The following is a 25,610-nucleotide window of genomic DNA, read 5'->3' as shown; positions in this document are numbered from 1 at the left end:
TTCTAACCAGCCTTCCTACTGTAAGTGACCCCTCGGGCAGCTCATACTTCATAAAGTATACAGGTAAGCTCCATACATCATGGGATGCCAAGCGTCTATTCCTGGCTGCGTTTTAGTTGCCACTTCATCATGGCGTTCACACATCTTTATTGAATACACACACTTCACACACTCTTGTCTATCTAACAGGGTGGCAGGAGCTCCCCAGAGATGCGCCATGGCTCAAGAATCACTCTCAGAGCACTGAATCCTTACTAGAGCGGTGCTTAAATTGCTGTAGTGCACCCGTGGGATTATCTTTCAAAGGGGTTTTCCACCACCCAACTTCCAAGGAACTGAGGAGTGTTCAAGAAGGTCAGGCATTTGAGCTGGGCCATCTTTGTAGCTGTTATGTCATCCTTTTTAAAGGGTGGATGTACTCACATTTTTACTGCAATGAGAAATACAACAAATTAATAATTTCCAGGCAATAAAAAAACAATAAAATCAATCCTATGACTAGTACTATCGGTTTCGGGGGACTAGAAAGCATATTGTTAAACCCAACTCTGATAGACCCCACCTAGATAGATAGACCCCAAGGATTCCTCCTTAGATATATCTCTAGTTTTTAGCAATTCCTTTGCCTTTATTTAAGTGTGCTTCCAAGGGGTCATGAGAGTCTCAAGTCCAAGTACAACATTCCTCACCTATGATAGCACAAGTCCTGCCCTCTATTCCTAATAAGTAGTCAAGGCCATTCTGTTTTGCATGGCAACTTTTCTGGGTCATCTCTTTATTGAGGGCATGGATAGAACTGCTGGTCTCATTTATTACCCCATCCATGATACTATCATATTTATTTAACCTTTTTTGCTAGTTCTTTTGCTCGCTGATGTGCCTGGCATTTAACAGCTTTAGCTGCTACTTTCCTAGTAGGTCAGGTATGCGGTCTGCCTGTTTTACAACGTGTTCCCACAAAATTCACGCAGGACTCCGTAAGCATAGCGGGAGTCTGTCTATATGTCTATCACTTTATCTAGTACAGACACTAGGGTTGTAGTCAGCATTCTTTCCATTCCTCCTCTAGGGTCCCTCCTGCTCTTCTACAACCTGCTAAACTTCTTTTACTTTCAAAAAAATGTATTGAGTTTTCAAATATAAAAACAAAAACTCTAAACTGTTATTTCCCTCCCCCGAAGCAAATCGTTGCAACATGGTTATCAAGAATAAAGATAAAGTCAATTATGTAATAAGGCTCTGTCTTGTCAAGTAAACCATCTCTCCTCTCTCCTACTATTTACGACCCTCTTAGTTTTTTGTCTGCAAATTATCTACCTTGCTGTTTTAACCCCTGTTTTAACCCTGTATCAGAACATGTACTGGTCAGTTTTAAACTGTGTTTTTCACTTGCTTGGTCAGAAATGCTTTTGATAAAGGGAGGACTCCCGAAAGCTCGTCTATTATTTTAAATACTGTTAGTCCAGTAAAAAAGGTATTACAAGATTCTGCAACATTCTGTTTTTTGCAGTCTTACTTACCGTATTTATCGGCGTATAACACGCACTTTTATATCTAAAAAAATAAGTTTAAACCCTACCTGCGTGTTATGCGCTGATAACTTTCTGTGCTGCACGATCTGCAGCCGCGTCTCCCGCACTTCCGGTTCTGGCGAGGGTGCGTGTTATACGCCGGTGCGTGTAATACGCCGGTAAGTACGGTACTTTCAGTGAAATTACAGGTGTCAGGCCTGCTGGGGAGATCACAGATTTGCCTCTAACCAGCCCAAAATTAAGGGAACGTGAGGTCCATCAGCGTATTTGTGATTTGAAAGTGTTTGTATATTAGGGTAAGTATGTGTAAGGGCAAGCAAGCATGTGGATGCAAAGGCAAGTTTAAGTGAGGATGTTTATGTAAGGGCAAGCATGAATGTGCGTATGTATTTAATGGTAGGCATGTGTGTTTATGGGCAAGCATTTGTAAGGGTAGTGTATATATGTGTGTTAAAACAGTCTATACTACATTATATATATATATATATATATATATATATATATATATATATATATATATATAGTCTATATATATATATATATTTAGCCCGTTTTAAAAGAGCTTAGGAGGTGATCAACGATTGCCTCCTAAGCATCAATGGTGTCGCTGAAATGCCTCGATAGTGTGACATTCAGTGATACCGAAAACCCATACCAGGACGCATTTTGACCGCTCTGAGAGCCAGGGGCATACATAGAGTATTTGGCACCCAGGGTAGATCCTGTATGTTGCACCCCGCTACAAAAAGAATATAATATTTATTTCACAAATTTGTAAACTGTATGTGAACTGAAAAAAAACTAGGAATCTGAAAAAATTTACTTATAAATAAATTAAATAAGTTTAAATAAATAACATTTACTGAACAGATACGGTACAGCATACTGAGCCAGAGATTGGTGGTATTACAGCTTAACTCCCATGTTTGATGGAGTAAATTTAATTTGTCGGCTTCAAAGATGGCCTAATTAGGACATAGTTTTCAAAAATATATGGTTTGATGGAGGTAAATTGCATTGGCCGTCTTCAAAGATGTCAGAAATTGCACATGGGGGCAGAATGACCAGATTAAAAAAATGGTTTTGAAGTAGCAAAATGCTACTTGTACTTATTGCCCTATAACTTGCAAAAAAACATTAAAACAATGGGTGTTTCTAAACTCAGGACAAATAGTAGAATCTATTTAGCGGGTTTTGTATTAGCTTTTTTAGATGAGTAAAAGATTTTTTCAAATAAAAGTGATTTTTTAGGAAATTAGATGATATTACCAAAAAAATGGTATCTGAAGAAAGCCCTTCTTGTCTTGAAAACAAAAATATATAACTTTTGTGGGTACACTAAAAGGGAGAGGACCAAAATTACAGCTAAACACAAACACTGCAATATGTAAGAACAGCCTAGGTCACGAAGGGTACAAAAATTAAAAAAACAGCCTGGTCCTTAAAAACAATCTTTCTGGTTGTCATATGACTGTGGCATCTTCCACAATAAAATTAGATTTGAAGCTGAGTGCCTAACATCCTGTTCTACTAATGAATATCCTGTTGGAGTCCATGTGATAGGTTCATAAAAAATGCTTATAGTCCTATGATAGTGATAGGTTAAAAAAATAACATTATTATGAATTTCCTTAAAAACTGAGCGCCGATGTGCATTTAATCTATCTGCTTTAAAACAACAGGATACCAGGATGAATTCTACCCCTCTTAAGCATCATCACCTCCATCCATATGAACCGAAACATTTTTTTGATACGTACTTTTCTCCTAAAACTGATGAACTACTTCTAGAAGAAGCTATCATGAACCTAATGAGATATCTCAAAAAAAAAATGCGCACTTCCCAAATATGGCATTTTACCTCCCAAACATCCTGACAAACCCATGCATGGGGGGTATCACTGTACTCGGGAGATGTTGCTGAACACACATAGAAGTGTTTTGTGACAGTGACATTTACCAGGCGCCGTCAAGTTTGACAAAGAGTTGTAGTACTAGAATAAGTGCATGGAAAGGGTTATAATACCAGCATTTGAAATACCTTAAGGTGTCTAGTTTTCAAAAATATATGGTTTGATGAAGATAAATTGCATTGGCCGACTTCAAAGATGTCAGAAATTGCACATGGGGGCAGAATGACCAGATTAAAAAAATGGTTTTGAAGTAGCAAAATGCTACTTGTACTTATTGCCCTATAACTTGCAAAAAAACATTAAAACATTGGGTATTTCTAAACTCAGGACAAATAGTAGAATCTATTTAGCAGGTTTTGTATTAGCTTTTTTAGATGAGTAAAATATTTTTTCAAATAAAAGTGAGAAAAATTTCAATTTTTTTCAAATTTTCATATTTTTTTTTAGTAAATTAGATGATATTACCAAAAAAATGGTATCTGAAGAAAACAAAAATATATAACTTTTGTGGATACACTAAATTGGAGAGGACACAAATTACAGCTAAACACAAACACTGCAATAGGTCAAGAAGGGTACAAAATATTTAAAAAAAAACAGCCTGGTCCTTAAAAACAATCTTTCTGGTTGTCATATGACTGTGGCATCTTCCAGAATAAAATTAGATTTAAAGCTGAGTGCCTAACATCCTGTTCTACTAATGAATATCCTGTTGGAGTCCATGTGATAGGGTCATAAAAAAATGCTTATAGTCCTATGATCTGTGATAGGTTAAAAAAAATAACATTATTATGAATTTCCTTAAAAACTGAGCGCCGATGTGCATTTAATCTATCTGCTTTAAAACAACAGGATAATAGGATGGATTCAACCCCTCTTAAGCATTATCACCTCCATCCGTGTGACCCGAAACATTTTTTTGATACGTACTTTTCTCCTAAAACTGATGAACTACTTCTAGAAGAAGCTGTCATAAACCCAATGAGCTATCTTCATAAGGAGCTTGTCTCAGGTATTTTTTCCCCCCAAACTGACCAATATTTGCCCAATTATCTTTGATGTTCTTTCCTCTCATCTTAGATATTTAATATATTTCCTTAGAATTGGTTAACTATGGTTAATTGGTTAACTACTAAATGTTGGTGTTGCAGTAAATGGTTTACTCTAAAATACCTTTTCCATATAAATATGGGATTTTCTTGTGTTTCTCACTATAATATGGTCTTGTAAATATCCAGCTACTAAACAATCCTCAGTTATGGAAGTGGAACTGATTATAATGAAGATTAACCCTTATCGCTAGAGATATTATAAGCAGGTTAATGCATATGTATTTCATTTACCCACATAATATTGAAAAGCCCTGTGTAGGACATTTATTAAATAATTTAATGATTACTTCTATCGCAGGTCATATCAAAGGGGAAATGTTGGTAGATATCAGTATTGGTCCAGCTATGTATCAGCTCATCACAGTTTGTGAGTTCTTCAAAGAAATTACTCTATTAGAGTTAAACGACCTTTGTATTTCGGAAATGGAAAAATGGATAAACAACCATGAAGAGGCTTTTGATTGGTCTCATGCCTCGACATATATGATGGATCCGGAAGGAAGAAGGTGGGGAGCATGTATACTTTATTCTCAAGTTTTTTTCTATGGTTAAAAAGATTTTATTGGACAAATGTAGAAGAATTGTCATTTTAGTTTCATAAACTGAGGTGTCGCTTCTATAGGTGAAAACTTTGCTATGCTACGTGAAATACATTTTACATCAAGGAGTGAGATATGAAAACATAAGTATCAGAAATATCCCAGAATTGCATATTTTCATATTTTACCTTATGAAACAAATTGCATATGGTTGCTTCATTTAAATATATATTAAAGATACTTCATCTAGAGTGTTTTCCTACTCAACAGATAAAATACCGTATTTGCTTGATTATAAGACAAGGTTTTTTTCAGAGCAAAGTCTTATAATCGGGGTCATCTTCTAATCAGACCTCAAATAGAGGTCTGACTATGAGACTAAGATCCAGATCCCCCGCAGCGCTGCAGGGGACCTGGATCCTCCTGTCTGGTAACCTCCGCTGCTGCCGGCACTTCCACCGGGGCTTCTATCACCGAGCGCCCGAGAAAGTATGGGCAGCAGAGGAGGTTGTCTACGCGACTCGCGCATACCTTCCCCGGCTGCCAGGGAGGAGGATTCCCTGCAGCGCTTACCTGTGAATAACTAATAAACTGTTTTTTAAGAACTGTTTTATTCAAAAGGTGTATGTGATAAATTAGATAAATTACACAATAAAAAAGTCACCAAATTAAATGAATTCATCAAAGTATATATTTCTGGAAGACTCATGTCTTGGCCAACATTTTTGGAAATATAAAGTGTTTTAGTTATTTATTTTTTATATTAACAAAAAAAAAATACAGAATCAGAATATATGATTATGTTTCCTTTAAGTTGAATGAAAACTTTCTATTTTTTGTTTTTCCAGTGTTGGGTGGAAGGAAAAAGAAGAATTATTAAGAGGAAAAATTAAACGCATTCTGAAGTGTGATTTTAGTAAGGACAACCCCACCGACCCAATAGTGCTACCGAAAGCAGACTGTCTCATTTGTATGTGGATCCTGGATGTCATAAGCATAGATAAAGATGCTTATATCAGCAATCTTAGAAAAATCTCCTCTTTACTAAAACCAGGCGGCCGTCTGGTATTGGTTACAGATATCAATGTTAAACATTTCATGATTGGGGAGCACAAATATAATATCTTAACATTCGATGAAGAATTTCTGAAATCTGCTATAAAAAATGAGGGATATATTATTGAAACATATGAAACCCAAACTAGGAAAGCTTCTTATGATGTCATAGATCATGAAAAAGTTGCCTTTATCACAGCACTTAAACAGAAGTAAGTCAAGTAAGTTAAAGCAAATCTGCTACAGGTGGATCTGTCTTTTTCTCAAATCATTTTATAGTTACATACACTACATAAACTTATATAATGTCACTTACAAATTAAAAATAAGCAGTATAAATGTATTTAAACAGTTACCTTATATGTGTACCATGGGGACTGCCATCTCAACTAACTGATTCTGACTTACATGATTATTTTCCCCATTTGCTCTAAAGTTGAGCATTTTGTGATGCCATGTGTCTTCTGGACAGAGCTAAGACATGGTATCCCAGTGCTCTGCTAAGTAGAACAGAATATAACAAATGGCTAATGACCAGCGCCCCCCCAAATTGTCAGCCTAGGCAAGAATATGCTGCTGGATATTTTCACTACAGGCAGTGGCGGCTGGTGGGTAATTCCAATGGGGGTTCACAATATATACATTTTGAAAATTAACTGTACATTTACTACTTAATGTACAGGTTAAAATACATTTCCCTAAATTAACCCTAAAGACCCCATCAATCGTAACTGCCCCTAAATTAACCCTAAAGACCCCATCAACCATAACTGCCCCTTAATTAACCCTAAATACTCCATCAACCATAACTGCCCCTAAATTAACTCTAAAGACCCCATCAACCATAACTGCCCCTAAATTAACCCTAAAGACCCCATCAACCGTAACTGTCCCTAAATTAATCCTAAAGACCCCATCAACCATAACTGCCCCCTAAATTAACCCTAAACACCCCATCAACCATAACTGCCCCTTAATTAACCCTAAATACTCCATCAACCATAACTGCCCCTAAATTAACTCTAAAGACCCCATCAACCATACCTGCCCCTAAATTAACCCTAAAGACCCCATCAACCATACCTGCCCCTAAATTAACCCTAAAGACCCCATTAACCATAACTGCCCCTAAATTAACCCTAAAGGCCCCATTAACCATAACTGCCCCTAAATTAACCCTAAAGACCCCATCAACCACAACTTCCCCTAAATTAACCCTAAACATTCAATCAACCATGACTGCCCCTAAATTAATCCTAAAGACCCCATCAATCATAACTGCTCCTAAATTAACCCTAAACACCCCATCAACCATAACTGCCCCTAAATTAGCCCAAAAGACCTCATTAACCATAACTGCCCCTAAATTAACCCTAAACACCCCATCAACCATAACTGCCCCTAAATTAACCCCCACCTCCCCTAACTTTCAGCAGCCCGAATATTAATTTTATACTCACAGTTACCGTCCACACTGCTCAGCAACTAATCTATCAGGAACGGGGCGGGGACAATCATTAGAGTGACTGCAGGGATTGCAGTCAGACACTGGGGAGGGCGGGGAGACTCCGGGCTGGGCAGGCAGTTTGTTGGCTGGGAGCTGACGGCTGGGAGCTCCTCCCCCGATCGCACAGCTTTTAATGTGCAAACACGATTCAAATGGGCGGCTCAGCCGGCGCTTTAGCAAGCACGGCAGCAATTGAGCCAAATAGGAAGAGGCATAGGCAGGCTACATCAGGGGACAGGAGGCTTTATGGCACGTAAACCCCAAAGTGCAAAGGGGGAAAAAAAATGCAAAATTCATCAAAAATCCTTTTTAATCTAATTTAGATTAAAATGGATTTTTGATTAATTTTGCAAAACAATTTTTCCTTTTGCATTTGGAGGTTCACGTGTGCATGTGCTCCTATGGAGGAGCCTCCACTGAATACAGATTTTAAGTAACTATCTGAAAAAAAATATAAAATATTTCCACAACAATCACTTTAAGAAAAGCAAAAGATGCAAGCTATGGCTATCTTTAAGAAATTATTTTATCTATGCTTTGAAGTATATTGTAGAATTAATGTTCTTCTAAATGCAGTAAATAAAATTGGAAAGCATAATCAGTGCTGAATGAATAATTCCTACCTGCATCCTAAGTGGTAAATATAATATAACCAAACATGCTGTCAGTGCCACTACTAGCTACCAGCCTCTATGCTTTGATTAAATATATCTAGATTTGATATTGGTTTAATTGTGTTATCTGTATATTTAGGAATTGAGATCTGTGAATTTGGAATTAAATAAATCAATTAAAGATATAAACAAGGTTTGAGCAATGTTTTTAATGTCAATGGAGGAGGAAGCCAGTGTTTCAAGATGCTGGGTTTACTAAGTTCCATATGTATCCTGATATCTGAAGTTCTTAAGTATGCTGTTGTGTGGGAATTATCAGCAGAATCGTAACTAGCTCCTTTTGCTCCGTAGGCAAGAATTGAAAATTGTGATACCACCCCCAATATATTTCTACAGAGGTTATTTTATTTACATTGCCTTTACACACGGCTGTCCATAAGCATACATATACACATACACTGCCGTATACACGCATATGATCTGCCCTTACACACATGTGCCCATTTACATACATATACACTGCCCATATACATACATAAACACTGCACTTACACATGCCTGTCCATATACTGCCCACAGGGCCGGCCCTACAATGGAGCCAACTGGGGCAATTGCCCCAGGCGGCACTTTAGAAGGGGCGGCACTTTGCCGCCCCAAGCGTTTTTTTTTGGTTGTTTGTTTAGAAGCGGAGGAGAAAGAGAGGGGCCCCCCTCTCTCTCCTCTGCGGCGAGTCTCCCTGTTCAGTCTCGGTGCCGGCTTGTAATGATGAGCGCCGGAAGTGGCGTCAATTTCCGGCGCTCAGCATTACAAACCGGCACCGTGGCAGAGCAGGGAGACTCGCCGGCAGGACTCTTTAAAGGTAAGTGCCGGGGGGGGGGAGTAATGGCGTCAGCGAAGTTTAAAATGCCGCCCCCCCCCCCGCGTCGGCGGGGGGCGGCATTTTAAACTTCGCCCCAGGCGGCGTTAAGTCTTCGGCCGGCCCTGACTGCCCATATACAAACATATACACATACTGGCTCGCAGCTTACAGCACCACTTTCTCCCTATCATCTACCCTTCTTGCTTCTCATCATCTACCCTTCCTTTCTCTCCATCAGATACCTCCTTTCTCCTCAATAGATACCCCCTTTCTTCTTATCTCTTACCTTTCTTCTCTTCCTTTCCACTTTCTCCTCTTTGTTTTCCTCTCTCTTCCTTCACTGGAGAATGCATATTTTGCATGCTCACAACTCTACATGGTCTTGCGCATGTGCAGTAAGCTCCCCTCCCCCAGAGCTTAAGAGGTAAGTGCTATTGCGCACGTGCACATGCACAGTAGCAAATGTTCTCATTTTCTGATTTGCCAAGAGAAAAGAGTTGTGAGATATGCCAACTGATATTAGAGCTACTTACCTGTGCCCGAGGCGAGTTCCTCATCTTTGCAATGGCTCTGGTTAGAATGGGCCAGACCGTAAAAAACAGTTATATATCAAGCTGATCAGTCAATCAATCCTTCAACTCCAAGCATGTTTATCTGAAATCCTTACAAATTACACCAACTTTGGATAAAAGGCATTCACAGAACCTGTCAGTTGTGAATGCTACTCCTGGTGGCCTTGTTTCCTCTCAGAAAAGCTTGGGCAATTCTGTTAAATGTCCTATGGCTGAGAACGTTCACATGACTAGTCCTCCATAAAGCTAACATCAAGACTGATAAAAAGACAGCAGTAAGCAATTTAATGATCTGACTAAACAGGAACAATGCCCAACATAATATTGTTATCTTACTACACAATACAAGCTCATGAGAGACTGTGCGTAAACAACCGATTGACTTTTAAGGCAGCAGATAAGGGGGGCTCATCCTCTTAACCACTAAAGATTATGTTTCAGAATGCGAGAGACATTTAATGGACTATTTTTGCAAATTAGAAGTGAATCCCACTGATCACATTAAAGCAAAAGTAGATTCTGTTAACAAAAAAAGTTCATGTTCATGGTTCATATGCTAAAGTGACACAAAATATATATAAAACAAAAATATTTAAAAAAGCCATCTTTATTAACCTGTCACAAACTTCACAATCTAAAATTGTCCTCCGAATAGTTAATACAAAAACAGAAAGCGAAAAAAAATTAAAAAATGTATAGTGTAGCAATTATGGTAGCCTTTTAGTGGTTAATAAGCAACAATTGCAGTCACATGTGATCAAAAGATTAGCAGGCACTTCAAAGGATCGAAATAGTATACAAAATTAAATTTATTTTCGGCATCCGCATAAATAAAAATAAAAAACAAAAAAATTAACTAAAAAAAAATCAGTTTCTTTATTACAAATGGCTTTAAATAGGGGTATTATTACAGAAGAAACCGTTAGACAGCTTACTACTAATACAGTATACCTACAGTGTAGTAGCTGTCTTTTATACGGTTCCTACACAAAGGATTCCTCCTCCAGGTCACCCTATAGCGGAGAGTAATGGATCTGTTCGTGAACCCTTATGCGTTTATATTTAGCGATTGGGATTATTGGCGGGCCTTGGCCATGTTTGTTTGTGGATGATTTTCAGGAACTTTTCAATGGATACAATAAACCTTTAAAGTGTTATACTTCTTGTGGAGACCTGCTGTTTTATATATCCTTTTTTTAAGATTACATAGAATTTTGGAAAGGGATGTCCAGAAAACTTCTGAAATATCTACATAAGGATCCAGGGACCAGGGCCGGCCCTACAATGGAGCCGACTGGGGCAATTGCCCCAGACGGCACTTTGCTGCCCCAAGCGTTTTTTTGTTGTTGCTCGTTTTGAAGTGGAGGAGAGAGAGAGGGGCGCCGAGTGGTTTTCGCTTACCCGCTCGGCGCCCCTCTCTCTCTCTCCTCTGCGGCGAGTCTCCCTGTTCAGTCTCGGTGCCGGCTTGTAATGCTGGGCGCCGGAAGTGGCGTCAATTTCCGGCGCTCAGCATAACAAGCCGGCACCGTGGCAGAGCAGGGAGACTCACTGCAGGACTCTTTAAAGGTAAGTACCGGGGGGGGTTAAATAATGGCGTCGGCGAAGTTTAAAATGCATTTTAAACTTCGCCTCAGGCGGCGTTAAGTCTTCGGCCGGCCCTGCCAGGGACACATGTGAACATGCTCCGTTTGTGAACCTTCAAGATACTGAACAAAGCTATGATAAACTCAGTAACATGTTTGCACTTTATGAAGTGACATACTGTTTATCCTATTACTTCAATTGAGATTTCCCTAGTGGATAGAATAACAGTTCATACTTGCCTTGGAAAGGTGGTGTTATTCCTTATATACCTGTCGAGGCATGGACTCCACTAGACCTCTGAAGGTGTGCCGCGGTATCTTGGCCGCCCATGACCCTGTCGCTGATCCACCATTTTTAGCGTACTGACCACTGCAGCCCGTTGAATTTACTGAAGAGGGTCTGGTACACGGGTAGTCAAGAATAGCGCACAACGCTTGGGTATAAGGTGCAGTCCAGCTGATACCTGAGCAAAGGTTACTGTAAGATCAGTACCTTTGAATTTGGCGCCAAAGCGGCGTCATCGGAAGAGATGCGTTGCCATAGCAACACATTTACACGTCTCCTCTGCCGCTCTCCGTCTGCCGGCACAGGGGAGGAGACGCGTCTCCGTGGCAACCTCTGTACGCGTTCCTCTCCCTGCCGGCCTCCATCGGAGGCGGAGGGGGGCGCATTGCCACGGAAACCCTGCTCGCTTCTGTGTCAGCGAGCAGGGGAGGAGACGCTACGATGTGTCCACTCTTCGCTGAATACCAGGAGCGCGTGAGTAATAGGTTCATAACAGATGGGAGATGGGAATATAACATGTTTTTCATTTTATTTTTTTTGGTCTATCACTGAAGGGATTGCAATATTTAGTGAAATCCACCAAAATACCAGTGCTGATTTTGTAAAATAATAAAAAACATACCGCCTGATGATACTGAGAGAAAGTGGATTTCACAAAGTCACAACTAAATCTGGAAACGATCGCACAGAGGTTTTCAGATGTGCAGATGTTGGATCAGGTTGTCTCATAAGAGACAATGAGAAATCCCACAGTGACATCTGGTGGTTCTGTAACACCGAAGAGCACTTGGGTGGATTTCAGCCGCCCTGCCTGGGAGACGTAGAGGTGGGGAGGGGATGGATGGAGGGAGGGAGGGAAGAGTGGGACGGGGTCAGTGCCTTTCTAATATCTAAAAAAAAAATGTGATGCCTCTCACAGCGTGGGGTACATTCATCATGTAGGGCATTTTAAATATGAGGGATATGGGGGTTATAATTGGGCTCTATAATGAGCCCAATTATACCCCACAATCCCAAAAAAGTACAGCAGAAAAATTATACTTGAAGGGAGGATAAATGTTGGAACAAGAGACCATAATCTAAAACTAAAAGATCAGAGGCTTAGGTATAATGTATACTTTCTTGAGAGGTGGTAGGTTAATGGAACAGACTCCCAGCAGAAGTGGTAAAAGCTAATACAGTGAGAAAATTTTAAAATGCATTTGGCAGTCATGGGGTTATCCTGAATCTAAGGCAAGATTAAGGACTGAATAAGGTTTCAGCCTTCAAAAGTGGAAAATTGGGCAGACTCGACAACCCAATGGTTCTTATATGTGGTAAAATATGATGGTTCTGTGCAGGGGGTGGGGGAAGACGAAAAGACAAGCGTTGCCCCATTTCTTATTTTTAATAAAGGTCACTGTTTAATTTTATTTAGTTTAATGATGTTTGTGAATGGGGGACTCACAAGTCACCTTACAACTCAATGGGTTGGAACTTTGTTGTAATTCACATTTACAACATGCAGCCCACTCACAGGTTAATAAATACACCCCATTCACTCACCTTAAGATACGCTGACACAGCAGATCCAGCCATCTGTATCTCACACTATACACTGAAAGAGCGCTGCGTGCGTCAAATGTATGTCATTCATCAGCCACTGGCCTTAAAGTGCCGGAACCTGATTTAATCCCCAGTTCACCCCTGGGCTAGAAAACTAATTGTATGATACTAATACAGGATTGTATGAATTTGCCTCTTTCCTTGTTCTGATTCACTTGGGATTTCATTTCAATACATAGTTCAACTTTCTAAAATATTTGGAGTTTTATATTATTATAATTAAGAAGAGACCAAAACATAAAGTTAATGCACATATTTACACTCTGTAGGCATATTCTTGTCTTTAGCTGTATAAATACTCCACTAAGCAGCTAAACAGATCATATCTGATGCTGCAGATTTGATGAAAAAGAGGAAGGTTTTTGTACGGCTCTGTATCACTGTGAGAGGCCAGCTCTGATACTGCTGACAGTAATAATCTGCTGCATCTTCTGCTTGCGCTCCGCTGATGGTAAAAGTGAAATCAGTTCCCGACCCGCTGCCGCTGAACCGCTCTGGGGTCCCGGTGTATCTGCTGCTGGCACCATAGATCAGGAGCTTTGGGGGTTGTCCTGGTTTCTGTTGGTACCAGGCTACATAGCTGTTAACATTACTACTGGCTTTACATGTCATGGTGACGCGTTCTCCTGGTGACACAGAGACAGAGTCTGGAGTCTGACTCATCACAATCTGTCCACAGGATCCTGAGGATTGGGAGAAAATACATAAATTTAACATTAGGTACAAAATAATAATGTAGAATTCACATTTTTAACAAAATATCTAGATAAAACTATAACTGCTTAGGTGTACTTTCAACATTAAAAATTTCATTATATTTTAAAAACGATAAAAGAATATTTAATATTTTGTTTAAAAGTCGGACATGATTATATTAAGCATAACTCTTCTGTTTTAAAATAAAGGATAGTTTAATCCTCACCATGAACCCAGATGGTTAATATGATCAGCAAACAGCTGTGTGACATCATCTTGATCGCTGCACTCGGGTCTGATACAGATCACTGAGCCCCTGTCTGCAGAACGGGCCATTTATACCATCACAAGGAAATGCCCCCACCTGGGCAGATTCACATGGGTAATTTATGGAAATTAGCTCCTCTCATATCATTTCAAGTATAGTAGTGTTATAACGCGTATGATAGAGATGTTCAGTACATTAAAAGACTTTATTTTCTAGGAGAATAAGAGGTATTTAACCCCTTAAGGGCCAGGTTGCTTTTTATTTTTTGAATCCTTCATAACGAAGGCTGTTTTAACACTTTTGCGGTGCACGTGCTTTCTCCTCTCCCATTTAATGTAAACACAGGTTAAATATAGTTTTTTTCTTCAGATACTGTTTTGATTAGATCATCTAATTTCCTATTAAAAAAAAACACTTTTATTTGAAAACTTGTTTACTCATCTAAATAAGCTAATAAAAAAACCTGCTAAATAGATTCTACTGTTTGTCCTAAGATTAGAAATCTGGTAATTCTGGCACTATGTGCAATTTCGGGTATCTTTGAAGCTGGCGAATGCAATTTACCCCATCAAACCATATATTTTTGAAAACTAGACACCCCAAGGTATTTGAAATTTTATTTTATTTTTTACATTTTGGTCAGTCTGTGCCTATGCCCTATCTTTGAACCCGACCACTTCAAAAAAGACACGCATTGGGTATTTGAAATGCTTTTATTTTAACTCTCTTCATGTCAGAATTGTTTGGAAGATACAGCGCTAATTTTAGCACTAGATCGTAATAATAAGCTTTTTTTTTTAATCTTCTTCATTTTTATTATTTTTGGACGTTTTTACATTTTGCTGGAACTGGATGGTTCTCCTGATGTTGATATCACTGCGTATTTATTTTTAAATTCTACTACGTTCTTTTGAAATAATTTTTTAAAATATTTTATTAATCAGATTGTGATTAGAAAGCTGGGCTCCATTGATTTGCATGGTTGAATGCAGTACCTGTATTCAACCTGCAAGGGGAGCCAGAGTTGTGCGAATATTGCATTATATTTTTAGAAATTGATTTGCTGGGTCCATTTCCTATTCGATAAAGTTTAGCAGCCCCTCCAATTGTATAAACCCCATAAAAGCATATATTCATGAATAGAAGATAACGCAAAGTAATCAACGAGGGTCATTCTACTTTCCAGGCAGCAATGTCATCACTGTCGTCGGCCAAAGTTTGTAGGAACTTTATTTTTTGTATTTTTTAGGCATACGTTGCAATGTTGCATTTGTTTGTTTGCTTAGCATATGTGCAACTGCAGATGAAAAAATCAGTTTATGTTCAGCAACTTCACCTGAGCTGATCAGGGCCGGACTGGGACTGGAAAAATTTGGAGACCAGCCCCAGTTTAAAATTTGGAGACCAGTTTATCTCACGGTGAAGCTCTTATACCCACGCGCACCCCTTATACACACCCGAGTCACACTATGTGCCATTCTTTTTATCTCATTATTTGTATTAAAATGCCAGAAAGCAAAAGTGTTAAAAGGCCCTAATAAATGAAATACATTACACATAATGGGATCAAAACATTTACTACTGCGAACATTTTTAGATGAAAAAGTTCCATTTTATTCAGTGGAACAAAACACTGATCACATTATTCTTCACGATATTCTGGTAAGAAACTTTTATTTCTTTATTAATTCATGTAGACTATTTTTTTCCATATTTAATAAAAGCTATGATTGAGACATGTTTGGTTTTTATTTCCTTTCATTTGACAACCTACCCCCGAGTTATGCACCTCTGCCCCCAGGCTTGCCACTCTGCCGCCCTGATATGCCTTCTAACCCCCTATATGCCACTCTGCCTCCAGAAATGCCTTATACCCCCTATATGCCACTCTGTCCCATGATATGCCTTCTAACCCCCTATATGCCACTCTGCCTCCAGATATGCCTTATACCCCTATATGCAACTCTGGCATATAGGGGGTTAAAAGGCATGTCATGGGACAGAGTGGCATATAGGGGGTATAAGGCATTTCTGGAGGCAGAGTGGCATGAAGGGGGTGAAAAGGCATATCATGGGGCACTCTGCCTCCAGAAAAGCCTTATGCCCCCTATATGCCACTCTGCCTCACCGATATGCTTTATACCCTCCTATATGCTCCTCTGCCCCATGATATACCTTTTAACCCCCTTTATGCCACTCTGCCTCCAGATATGCCTTATACCCCTATATGCAACTCTGGCATATAGGGGGTTAAAAGGCATGTCATGGGACAGAGTGGCATATAGGGGGGTATAAGGCATTTCTGGAGGCAGAGTGGCATATAGGGGGACACACTTACATACACACACATGCCGATTTTTTTTGTTTTTAACAAATACAAAAAACATTATACAGTACAAAAAATACATTATTTTACTCACCTTCTACTTCTCTTGACTTCCTGGTAGCTGCACACTGTTCTCCTCTATGCTGACAGGATGCCACTGACCTGACATCCGGTGCTGCAGCAGTCCGAGTGCGAGGGGGCGGAGCTTCCACCTCACGCTGCTCCCATCACTATGCAGCCATCAGACTGCTGGGAATGTAATCTAAACGGCCGATGCCGCCGGCCGGAGCTACTTTAACAGTTTTTTTTTTATTTATATGGTAAGCTGGATCAGCTTGCCATATAAAGTAAAAAAAAGTATTAAAGCAGAGGCGGCCGGCGGCATCAGCACGCATCGGCCGTTCAGATTACATTCCCAGCTGCATAGTGATGGGAGCAGCGTGAGGGGTGAAAGGTCAGTGCGAGGGGGCGGAGCTTTCACCCCTCACGCTGCTCCCATCACTAGACGGCCATCGCACACGGCTGCTGGGTGCTGATGCCGGCCGGCTGCATCAGCACCCAGCTGCCGCTTTGATTAGATTTCGGGCAGCCTGGGGGGCAACACCGGAAGTTGTATACGCGTATTGCGTAGATGTCTCCCGCCGGCCCCGCAAGACACCCGGGAGTCTGCTCTGGTAAGTCGGGGGGGGGGTGTAAAATGCATCATGCAGACGTTCACCGGCAGCGGCGATGCGGGTAAACAACCTCCGCTGCCGGCACGTCTGCCCGATGTGCTTTAACAATCTCCCTTGCCGGCAGATTTCACAGACTCTAATGTGTGAAGATTAAACTTAGACTCTAATTAACATCATTTTGTTTTCTTTAAGAACTAACCATAGTTAGTCTGCAAGATTTACAGGGCATGGAGTTCCTTTCCCAATATATTCATACCTACTGTACCCCGACCAAATGTTTGTGGACTCCTGTACTTATTACATTGTAGCCCTTATTATCAGTGGCGTCGCTACAGGGGGGCAAGGGGGGGCAATTTCCCCCCCTCGGTTAATCCTTGCCCCCCCTGTCGAATTTGGAATAAAGTCGCAATGCGACTTTAATTTCGCCTTTTTTTCCCTTATTTATTTATTTTTAATGCGGAGGAGAGAGAGGGTGCGGCCCACATAAGATCGGAAGCCAGGGTAACTGATTTTACGCGGGCCGCACCTCGAGCCCTGCTACTTACCTGTGGGAGGCTCTTCTGTACAGCACAGAGGAAGCGGAACCTAGCAGAGTTCACGTGACATCACGTGACTCTGCTCCAGTCCTGCTTCCTCTGTGCAGTACCAGAGAATGCAGAGGGAGGCCGCATCCTCTGCTGAAGTCTGTGAGCGGCATCGAGGAGCTGCAGTGCAGGTAAGGGAGTGGGGAGGGTGTTTGAATGAGTGTGCGTGATTGAGGGAATGAATCTGTGAATGAATGAGTATATGAATGAGTGTGTGTGTGAGATAGCATGGATGTGTAAGTGCTGGAACCTAGGCATGATGTGTATTGAGTGTGTGTGTTTGGGTGTTGGTGTGGCAGAGCCTGTCCTTGTATGTGTTCGGTTGTCAGTGTGGCAGAGCCTGTCCTAGGGTGTGTGCTTGGGTGTCAGTGTGTCAGAGCCTGTCCTGGTGTGTGTGTGTGTTTGGATGTGGGTGTGGCAGAGCCTGTCCTGATGTGTGTGGGTGTCTGTGTGGCAGAGCCTGTCCTGGTGTGTGTGTGTGTTTGGTTGTCGGTGTGGCAGAGCCTGTCCTGGTGTGTGTGTTTGGTCATCTGTTTCCTGGCACTTAACTTACAGTAGGAATTATTTCATTTATATTTATCCAGAGATAAAATGCCCTCTTGAAGTTGTAGTGACTTCAGGGGTCAAAACGTTCAATGCCCTGAAATCATTTAGTGGAAAAGTTATTTATTGTGTTATAATATTTATTTCAAGGATTAGTCACACTCAATTGTGGCTTCCCATGTTGAATGATCAAGTATTATTTTAGCCCAATAACAAAAGTATAATTCCATAGCACATTACTTTTGGAAATTATGAATGCCCCCCCAGTTTGACTGTGGTATCTTGTGTGCCCCCCCCTATATATTGTTTCTAGAGTTGCCACTGCTTATTATTCTTTTTCTCTTTTATTATACTGTATCCTGGAAAGTACTCAATACATTTCAATGCATAGTGCAAATTTCTAAAATATTTGGAGTTTTATATAAGTATAATGAAGAAGGGACCAAAACATAAAGTTAATGCACATATTTACACGCTGTAGCATATCCTTGTCTTTAGCTGTATAAATACTCCACATAGCAGCTAAACAGATCATATCTGATGCTGCAGATTTGGTGAAAAAGAGGAAGGTTTTTGTACGGCTCTGTATCACTGTGAGAGGGGTGCTGTAATAGTACTGACAGTAATAATCTGCTGCATCTTCTGTTTTCGCTCCGCTGATGGTAAAAGTGTAATCAGTTCCCGACCCGCTGCCGCTGAACCGCTCTGGGGTCCCGCTGTATCTGGTGCTGGCAGCATAGATAAGGGGCTTTGGGGGTTGTCCTGGTTTCTGTTGGTACCAGGCTACATAGCTGTTAACATTACTACTGGCTATACATGTCATGGTGACGCGTTCTCCTGGTGACACAGAGACAGAGTCTGGAGTCTGAGTCATCACAATCTGTCCACAGGATCCTGAGGATTGGGAGAAAATACATAAACTTAACATTAGGTACAAAATAATAGTGCAGAATTCAGATTTTTAACAAAAATATTTAGATAAAACTATAACTGCTTAGGTGTATTTTCAACATTAAAAATATTATTTTAGTTTAAAAATGATAAAGGAATATTTAATAGTTTGCTTAAAAGTCAGACATGAGTATATTAAGCATAACTCTTCTGTTTTTAAAATAAAGGATAGTTTCATCCTCACCATGAGCCCAAATGGTTAATATGATCAGCAAACAGCTGTGTGACATCATCTTGATCGCTGCACTCGGGTCTGATACAGATCACTGAGCCCCTGTCTGCAGAACGGGCCATTTATACCATCACAAGGAAATGCCCCCACCTGGGCAGATTCACATGGGTAATATATGGAAATTAGCTTGTGTCATATCATTTGTAATACAGGAGTATTATACAGAGTATGATAGAGAAGGTTAAACGTATGTGTGAGTTACAAGAATAAGTTACACATAAGGAATGTAGGCACCCAAAAGGCTAATAATCATCATCATTATCATCAGACTGGAATTCTCAAGTTCTAATGCACTAAACTAAATCTAAATCTTAAATTGAATGTACTGATTGGGATATGTGGACTATAAGTTTATACACAAATTACAGAATCAAGTAATTATTCATTTTAATTTTCCCAATCTAAACAATATTTTATAGACTTTATATTACATAAACGCAGCTGTGCTAATAATTGAGAATTTAACAGAAAATTACAAAACACGCTTACAAATCCGTCAATAAAAATACATTTTATGATGTGAAGTCTGTGATTACCTCAGAGCTGTAAACATGTTCTAACAATCCTCTTTATTTTAGATAAGGAAATGAAAATCATACTTGAGGGTAGATAATTGGTTTTATTATTCTATTGAAATGGGGCAACAGTCCTGGAAATGAACAGCCGGCCAACTCTTCGTGTTCATCTTCGTGAGGAAAAAAATCTTTGTATTCCACGAATATTCGCCAGCTCCTGTGTTAGGTTCAGTCGAATATTCGTATACATTCTTCGTATTCTTTTCTTTTCTTATTTTTTTTTTAAAGACTGTTAATAGCGGGGTTAATGCAGTACGCAGCAGATCTGGCACCAAAAGGTCTGGCACCAAAGGTCTGTCGGGGGCTTTCTTTGCCATCAACCAATGAAATGCAGCTGCTCTTGCTGGCGACGACCTTGAGTCATTCATACAAACCTTTAACTTTTGGCGGCGGAACTTGGTCTTCGGAAGTTCCAGGAGTTAAAGGTTCTCTGGCATTAACCAATGAAGGAGCTCCCTGCCGGCGACCAATAGAGTCGCTTGTACGGACCATTAACTCCTCACAGCAAAACTCTGCCTTGGAAGACCAGTCCTGCTCCAGGAGTTAAAGGTCAGTACGAGCGACCAATAGAGTCTCCTAGACTTCAATCCGTAACGAAGAATGTAGGAGGAATATATCTTCTAAAGATAATTTTTTTTGCCTCCTTTAAAAAACTTTTAAATTGCTTGTATTTTATTTATTTATAGTTGATTTCTAATAAATATCAAATACATGCTCTACTAATGCAGTATCAGAGTATTTGATTTAGAGGATAGGTGGGTTTGAAATTAGAGGAATAGGTGGGTTTGAAATTAGAATAAGAGGAAGAAAGTCTCATGGAATGGGGTAGAGAACTCCAGAGAAGTGGTACAGCGTGGTTTTATTGTTCTGTTGGTATGGGCATAACAGCCCTGCAAATAAACAGTGAGAAAATATATCGATGTCCGGCAAAATAAGGATAATTTAAAGTATTCATCTAGACCAGAGTACCCTAACTAGGCAGGGTTATCTAATGGGGAAGATCAAGGACACATTTATATTGATATCTATACCATATTGTAAAATGGATTATATGAAGTAACCCAAACAAACCAGTTCACTCTCTAAGCCACGTGGATTGTATTTGGCAAAAATAAATTCATTGCTAAAGCACAAAAATTGGTTTTATTCTTTGTAGATATTAGAGCAGCTTCATAGGAACATACAGAGAGTATCCGCCAGTCCTTCTTCCCTTCATTCCAGGATTACATTCCCTCGCCTTTACCTGTAGGTTTCACAGCACGCATGCAATTGGTGGATTTGTCCCTGGTGGAAAGGTTATGTGAGTAATGGTGCTTTTGTCCCTAATGTTTGAACATACTGTATGTTTGCAGCTCATTCTTTTACATTTACTGCTGGGGTTTTCACAGTTAGAATTTTGCACACGTAAAAGAGAACTTTTGCTGCTACAACTTTTATTTTTATTAGCTGTTCCATTGCTTTTACAGGCAGTAGGAAATTGTATGTGTATGCAGGGCCGGCCTTAGGGGTGTGCGACCTGTGTGACCGCACAGGGCGCCATGGTAGCAGGGGCGCCTGCCCGGGACTTAACTTAAAACATCGCGTTTTTTTAAAACTTTATTTAACATCATTCATGTTAAATAAAGTTTTTTTTAAAAAAACCGATGCTTTAATATAAGTCCCGGGCAGGGGCGCCGAGCGGTTGCTCGTGAAGTTCTCAGCAACCGCTCGGCGCCCCTTACTCTCCGTGACTCCGTCGCTGTGCCGGCATCTCATGTAGAGCGCCGGACTATTCCGGCGCTCAACATGAAATGCCGGCACCGTGGCAGAGCGAGAAGACGGATGCCTCCCGCTCTCACCGCAGGACTCTGGCAACAAGGTAAGTGTGTGTGGGGGGGTAGTTTGAAGGGGCAGAGGGGGGGGCAGTTTGAAGGGGCAGAGGGGGGGTAATTTGAAGGGGCAGAGGGGGGGTGTAGTTTGAAGGGGTGGGGGGGAGTAGTTTGAAGGGGCAGAGGGGGGTGCAGTTTGAAGGGGCAGGGGGGGTGTAGTTTGAAGGGACAGGGGGGTGTAGTTTGAAGGGGCAGGGGGGGTGTAGTTTGAAGGGACAGAGGGGGGTTGTAGTTTGAAGGGGCAGGGGGTGTAGTTTGAAGGGACGGGGGGGTAGTTTGAAGGGACAGGGGGGGTGTAGTTTGAAGGGACAGGGGGGTGTAGTTTGAAGGGGCAGGGGGGTGTAGTTTGAAGGGTCAGGGGGGGTAGTTTGAAGGGGCAGAGGGGGTAGTTTGAAGGGGCAGAGGGGGGGTAGTTTGAAGGGGCAGAGGGGAGGGATAGTTTGAGGGGGAGTAGTTTGAAGGGGCAGAGAGGGGGGCCAGAGGAGTAGTCCGCACAGGGCACCACAACGGCTTAGGCCGGCTCTGTGTGTATGTATGTAAATATGTGTGTGGGGGGGGTAGTTTGAAGGGGCAGAGGGGGGGTAGTTTGAAGGGTCAGAGGGGGGGCAGTTTGAAGGGGCAGAGGGGGGGGTAATTTGAAGGGGCAGAGGGGGGTGTAGTTTTAAGGGGTGGGGGAGTAGTTTGAAGGGGCAGAGGGGGGGTGCAGTTTGAAGGGGCAGGGGGGGTGTAGTTTGAAGGGGCAGGGGGGGTGTAGTTTTAAGGGCCAGGGGGGGTAGTTTGAAGGGGCAGAGGGGGGGTAGTTTGAAGGGGCAGAGGGGAGGGGTAGTTTGAGGGGGAGTAGTTTGAAGGGGAAGAGAGGGGGGCGCCAGAGGAGTAGTCCGCACAGGGCACCACAACGGCTTAGGCCGGCTCTGTGTGTATGTATGTAAATATGTAAATTTATAGGTATAAAACATTTGAAACCTTATTGAATAGCATAGGGTAAGGAAGAAATTAAATGACTGTACCACTTAAATATCTTAATCCAGAAAGGATAACCATAGATCTAATATATACAAATTTCATTAAAAAGAATGTTGTGTATACATGGTATGTTAAGTTATAGTATGTAAAATATGTTAAAATGCATATAATGTTAAACACTAGATAAACACTTTAAACACTAGATATACTGGATAGACAGGAACGGAAAGTGGATTTCACCACTAAATCTGAAAACGATCGCACAGAGGTTTTCAGATGTGCAGATGTTTGATCAGGTTGTCTCATAAGAGACAATGAGAAATCCCACAGTGACATCTGGTGGTTCTGTAACACCGAAGAGCACTTGGGTGGATTTCAGCCGCCGTACCTGGGAGACGTAGAGGTGGGGAGGGTAGGTGAGGTTGTTTTATTTGTGTATTTGTGTAACAAAACATTCTAAATCCAATGGGGAAGAGATGGATGGAGGGAGGGAAGAGTGGGACGGGGTCAGTGCCTTTCTAATATCTTAAAAAAAAATATGTGATGCCTCTCACCCCATTTGAGCGAGATAAGGGTGAGGGATAGGAATAGCATGGGGTACATTCATCATGAAGGGCATTTGAAATATAAGGGATATGGGGGCTATACTTGGGCTCTATAATGATTTAATTAACCCACCATCCCAAAAAAGTACAGCAGAAAAATTATACTTGAAGGGAGGATAAATGTTGGAACAAGAGGCCATAATTTAAAACTAAAAGATCAGAGGCTTAGGTGTAATGTATAATTTACTGAGAGGCGGTAGGTTAATGGAACAGACTCCCAGCAGAAGTGGTAAAAGCTAATACAGTGAGAACATTTTAAACTGCATTTGGCAGTCATGGGGTTATCCAGAATCTAAGGCAAGATTAAGGACTGAATAAGGTTTCAGCCTTCAAAAGTGGAAAATTGGGCAGACTCGACAACCCAATGGTTCTTATATGTGGTAAAATATGATGGTTCTGTGCAGGGGGTGGGGGAAGACGAAAAGACAAGCGTTGCCCCATTTCTTATTTTTAATAAAGGTCACTGTTTAATTTTATTTAGTTTAATGATGTTTGTGAATGGGGGACTCACAAGTCACCTTACAACTCAATGGGTTGGAACTTTGTTGTAATTCACATTTACAACATGCAGCCCACTCACAGGTTAATAAATACACCCCATTCACTCACCTTAAGATACGCTGTCACAGCAGATTCAGCCGCCATCTTTATCTCACACTTTGAGAGTGAAAGAGCGCTGCGTTCACTAAATGTATGTCATTCATCAGCCACCGGCCTTAAAGTGCCAGAACCTGATTTAATCCCCAGTTCAGCCCTGGGCTAGAAAACCAGTGGGGAGATTTCACAAACTCTAATGTGTGAGGATTAAACTTTAGACTCTAATAAACATCATTTTGTTTTCTTAAAAAACTAACCATACATAGTCTGCAAGGTTTACAGGGCATGGAGTTCCTTTCCCAATATATTCATACCTACTGTACCCCGACCAAATGTTTGTGGACTCCTTTACTTATAACATTGTAGCCCTTATTATCCCTTTTCTCTTTTATTATACCGTATCCTGGAAAGCGCTCAATACATCCAAACACCGATTCACTGGGGATTTCTTTTCAATGCATTGTGCAAATTTCTAAAATATTTGGAGTTTTAAATAATTATAATGAAGAAGAGACCAAAACATAAAGTTAATGCACATATTTACACGCTGTAGGCAAATCCTTGTCTTTAGCTGTATAAATACTCCACGTAGCAGCTAAACAGATCAAATCTGATGCTGCAGATTTGGTGAAAAAGAGGAAGGTTTTTGTACGGCTCTGTATCACTGTGAGAGGGTCGCTGTAAGTCTGCTGACAGTAATAATCTGCTGCATCTTCTGCTTGCGCTCCGCTGATGGTAAAAGTAAAATCAGTTCCCGACCCGCTGCCGCTGAACCGCTCTGGGGTCCCGGTGTGTCTGGTGCTGGCATAATAGATCAGGGGCTTTGGGGGTTGTCCTGGTTTCTGTTGGTACCAGCTCAACCCATTAACACTATAGGTGCTGCTATATACACTGCTACTGGTCTTACAGCTCATGGTAACCGAGTCCCCTGGAAGAACCGACACAGACTCTGGAGTCTGAGTCACCACAATCTCTCCTTGGCATTCTGAGGATAGAAACAAACTATAACATATTCAAAATTATAGCACACAGGGATATAAACATTAATTTAACATAAAACAATGAATGGTATTAATTCTACTTCTCCATAAAACTATTAGGAACTTTCTGCATTCAATTTAGTATTAATTTACAAGAAATAATATCCAGTTGTGTTTAATTAATGAAACAATTGTTTACCCTGCATGCAAATGATTAATATGATCAGCAAACAGCTGTGTGACATCATCTTGATCGCTGCACTCGGGTCTGATACAGATCACTGAGCCCCTGTCTGCAGAACGGGCCATTTATACCATCACAAGGAAATGCCCCCACCTGGGCAGATTCACATGGGTAATATATGGAAATTAGCTTGTGTCATATCATTTGTAATACATGAGTATTATACAGAGTGTGATAGAGAAGGTTAAACGTATGTGTGAGTTACAAGAATAAGTTACACGTAAGGAATGTAGGCACCCAAAAGGCTAATAATCATCATTATCATCAGACTAGAATTCCCAAGTTCTAATGCACTGAACTAAATCTAAACCTTAAATTGAATGTAC

The 25,610-nt window shown here is 40.8% G+C and overlaps 1 protein-coding gene and 3 gene segments (V, D, J or C); 1 reads left to right on the top strand and 3 right to left on the bottom strand.

The window, feature by feature from the left end:
* Positions 1-4,306: 4,306 nt before the first annotated feature.
* On the top strand, positions 4,307-6,368 carry LOC128470763 (nicotinamide N-methyltransferase-like). The gene is made up of 3 exons (XM_053452985.1): positions 4,307-4,457; positions 4,856-5,063; positions 5,945-6,368. Exons 1-3 carry the CDS (start codon positions 4,307-4,309, stop codon positions 6,366-6,368), a joined length of 783 nt encoding a protein of 260 aa, XP_053308960.1.
* Positions 6,369-13,481: 7,113 nt separating this feature from the next.
* Positions 13,482-14,241, bottom strand: LOC128469831 (immunoglobulin kappa variable 3-15-like). The segment is given in 2 exon segments: positions 13,482-13,861; positions 14,101-14,241. Coding segments are annotated over 2 exon segments (429 nt in total).
* Positions 14,242-18,640: 4,399 nt separating this feature from the next.
* Positions 18,641-19,538, bottom strand: LOC128478266 (immunoglobulin kappa variable 4-1-like). The segment is given in 2 exon segments: positions 18,641-19,163; positions 19,405-19,538. Coding segments are annotated over 2 exon segments (543 nt in total).
* A 4,742-nt stretch (positions 19,539-24,280) lies between these two features.
* On the bottom strand, positions 24,281-25,373 carry LOC128478282 (immunoglobulin kappa variable 4-1-like). The segment is given in 2 exon segments: positions 24,281-25,045; positions 25,240-25,373. Coding segments are annotated over 2 exon segments (507 nt in total).
* Positions 25,374-25,610: the final 237 nt, after the last annotated feature.

This window comes from Spea bombifrons, chromosome 1, assembly GCF_027358695.1.
Source record: "Spea bombifrons isolate aSpeBom1 chromosome 1, aSpeBom1.2.pri, whole genome shotgun sequence".
In the NCBI taxonomy this organism is placed as follows: Eukaryota; Metazoa; Chordata; class Amphibia; order Anura; family Pelobatidae; genus Spea; species Spea bombifrons.
Note: the sequence above shows the minus strand (reverse complement) of the source record. Positions and strands in the feature narration are given on the sequence as shown.

Excerpts from the sequence above, each read along its gene's own strand:
- LOC128470763 (XM_053452985.1), top strand. The coding sequence starts at position 4,307 with ATGGATTCAACCCCTCTTAAGCATTATCACCTCCATCCGTGTGACCCG. Across the intron at positions 4,458-4,855 it reads TCATAAGGAGCTTGTCTCAG|GTCATATCAAAGGGGAAATG; the intron begins GTATTTTTTCCC and ends CTTCTATCGCAG. Across the intron at positions 5,064-5,944 it reads ATGGATCCGGAAGGAAGAAG|TGTTGGGTGGAAGGAAAAAG; the intron begins GTGGGGAGCATG and ends TTGTTTTTCCAG.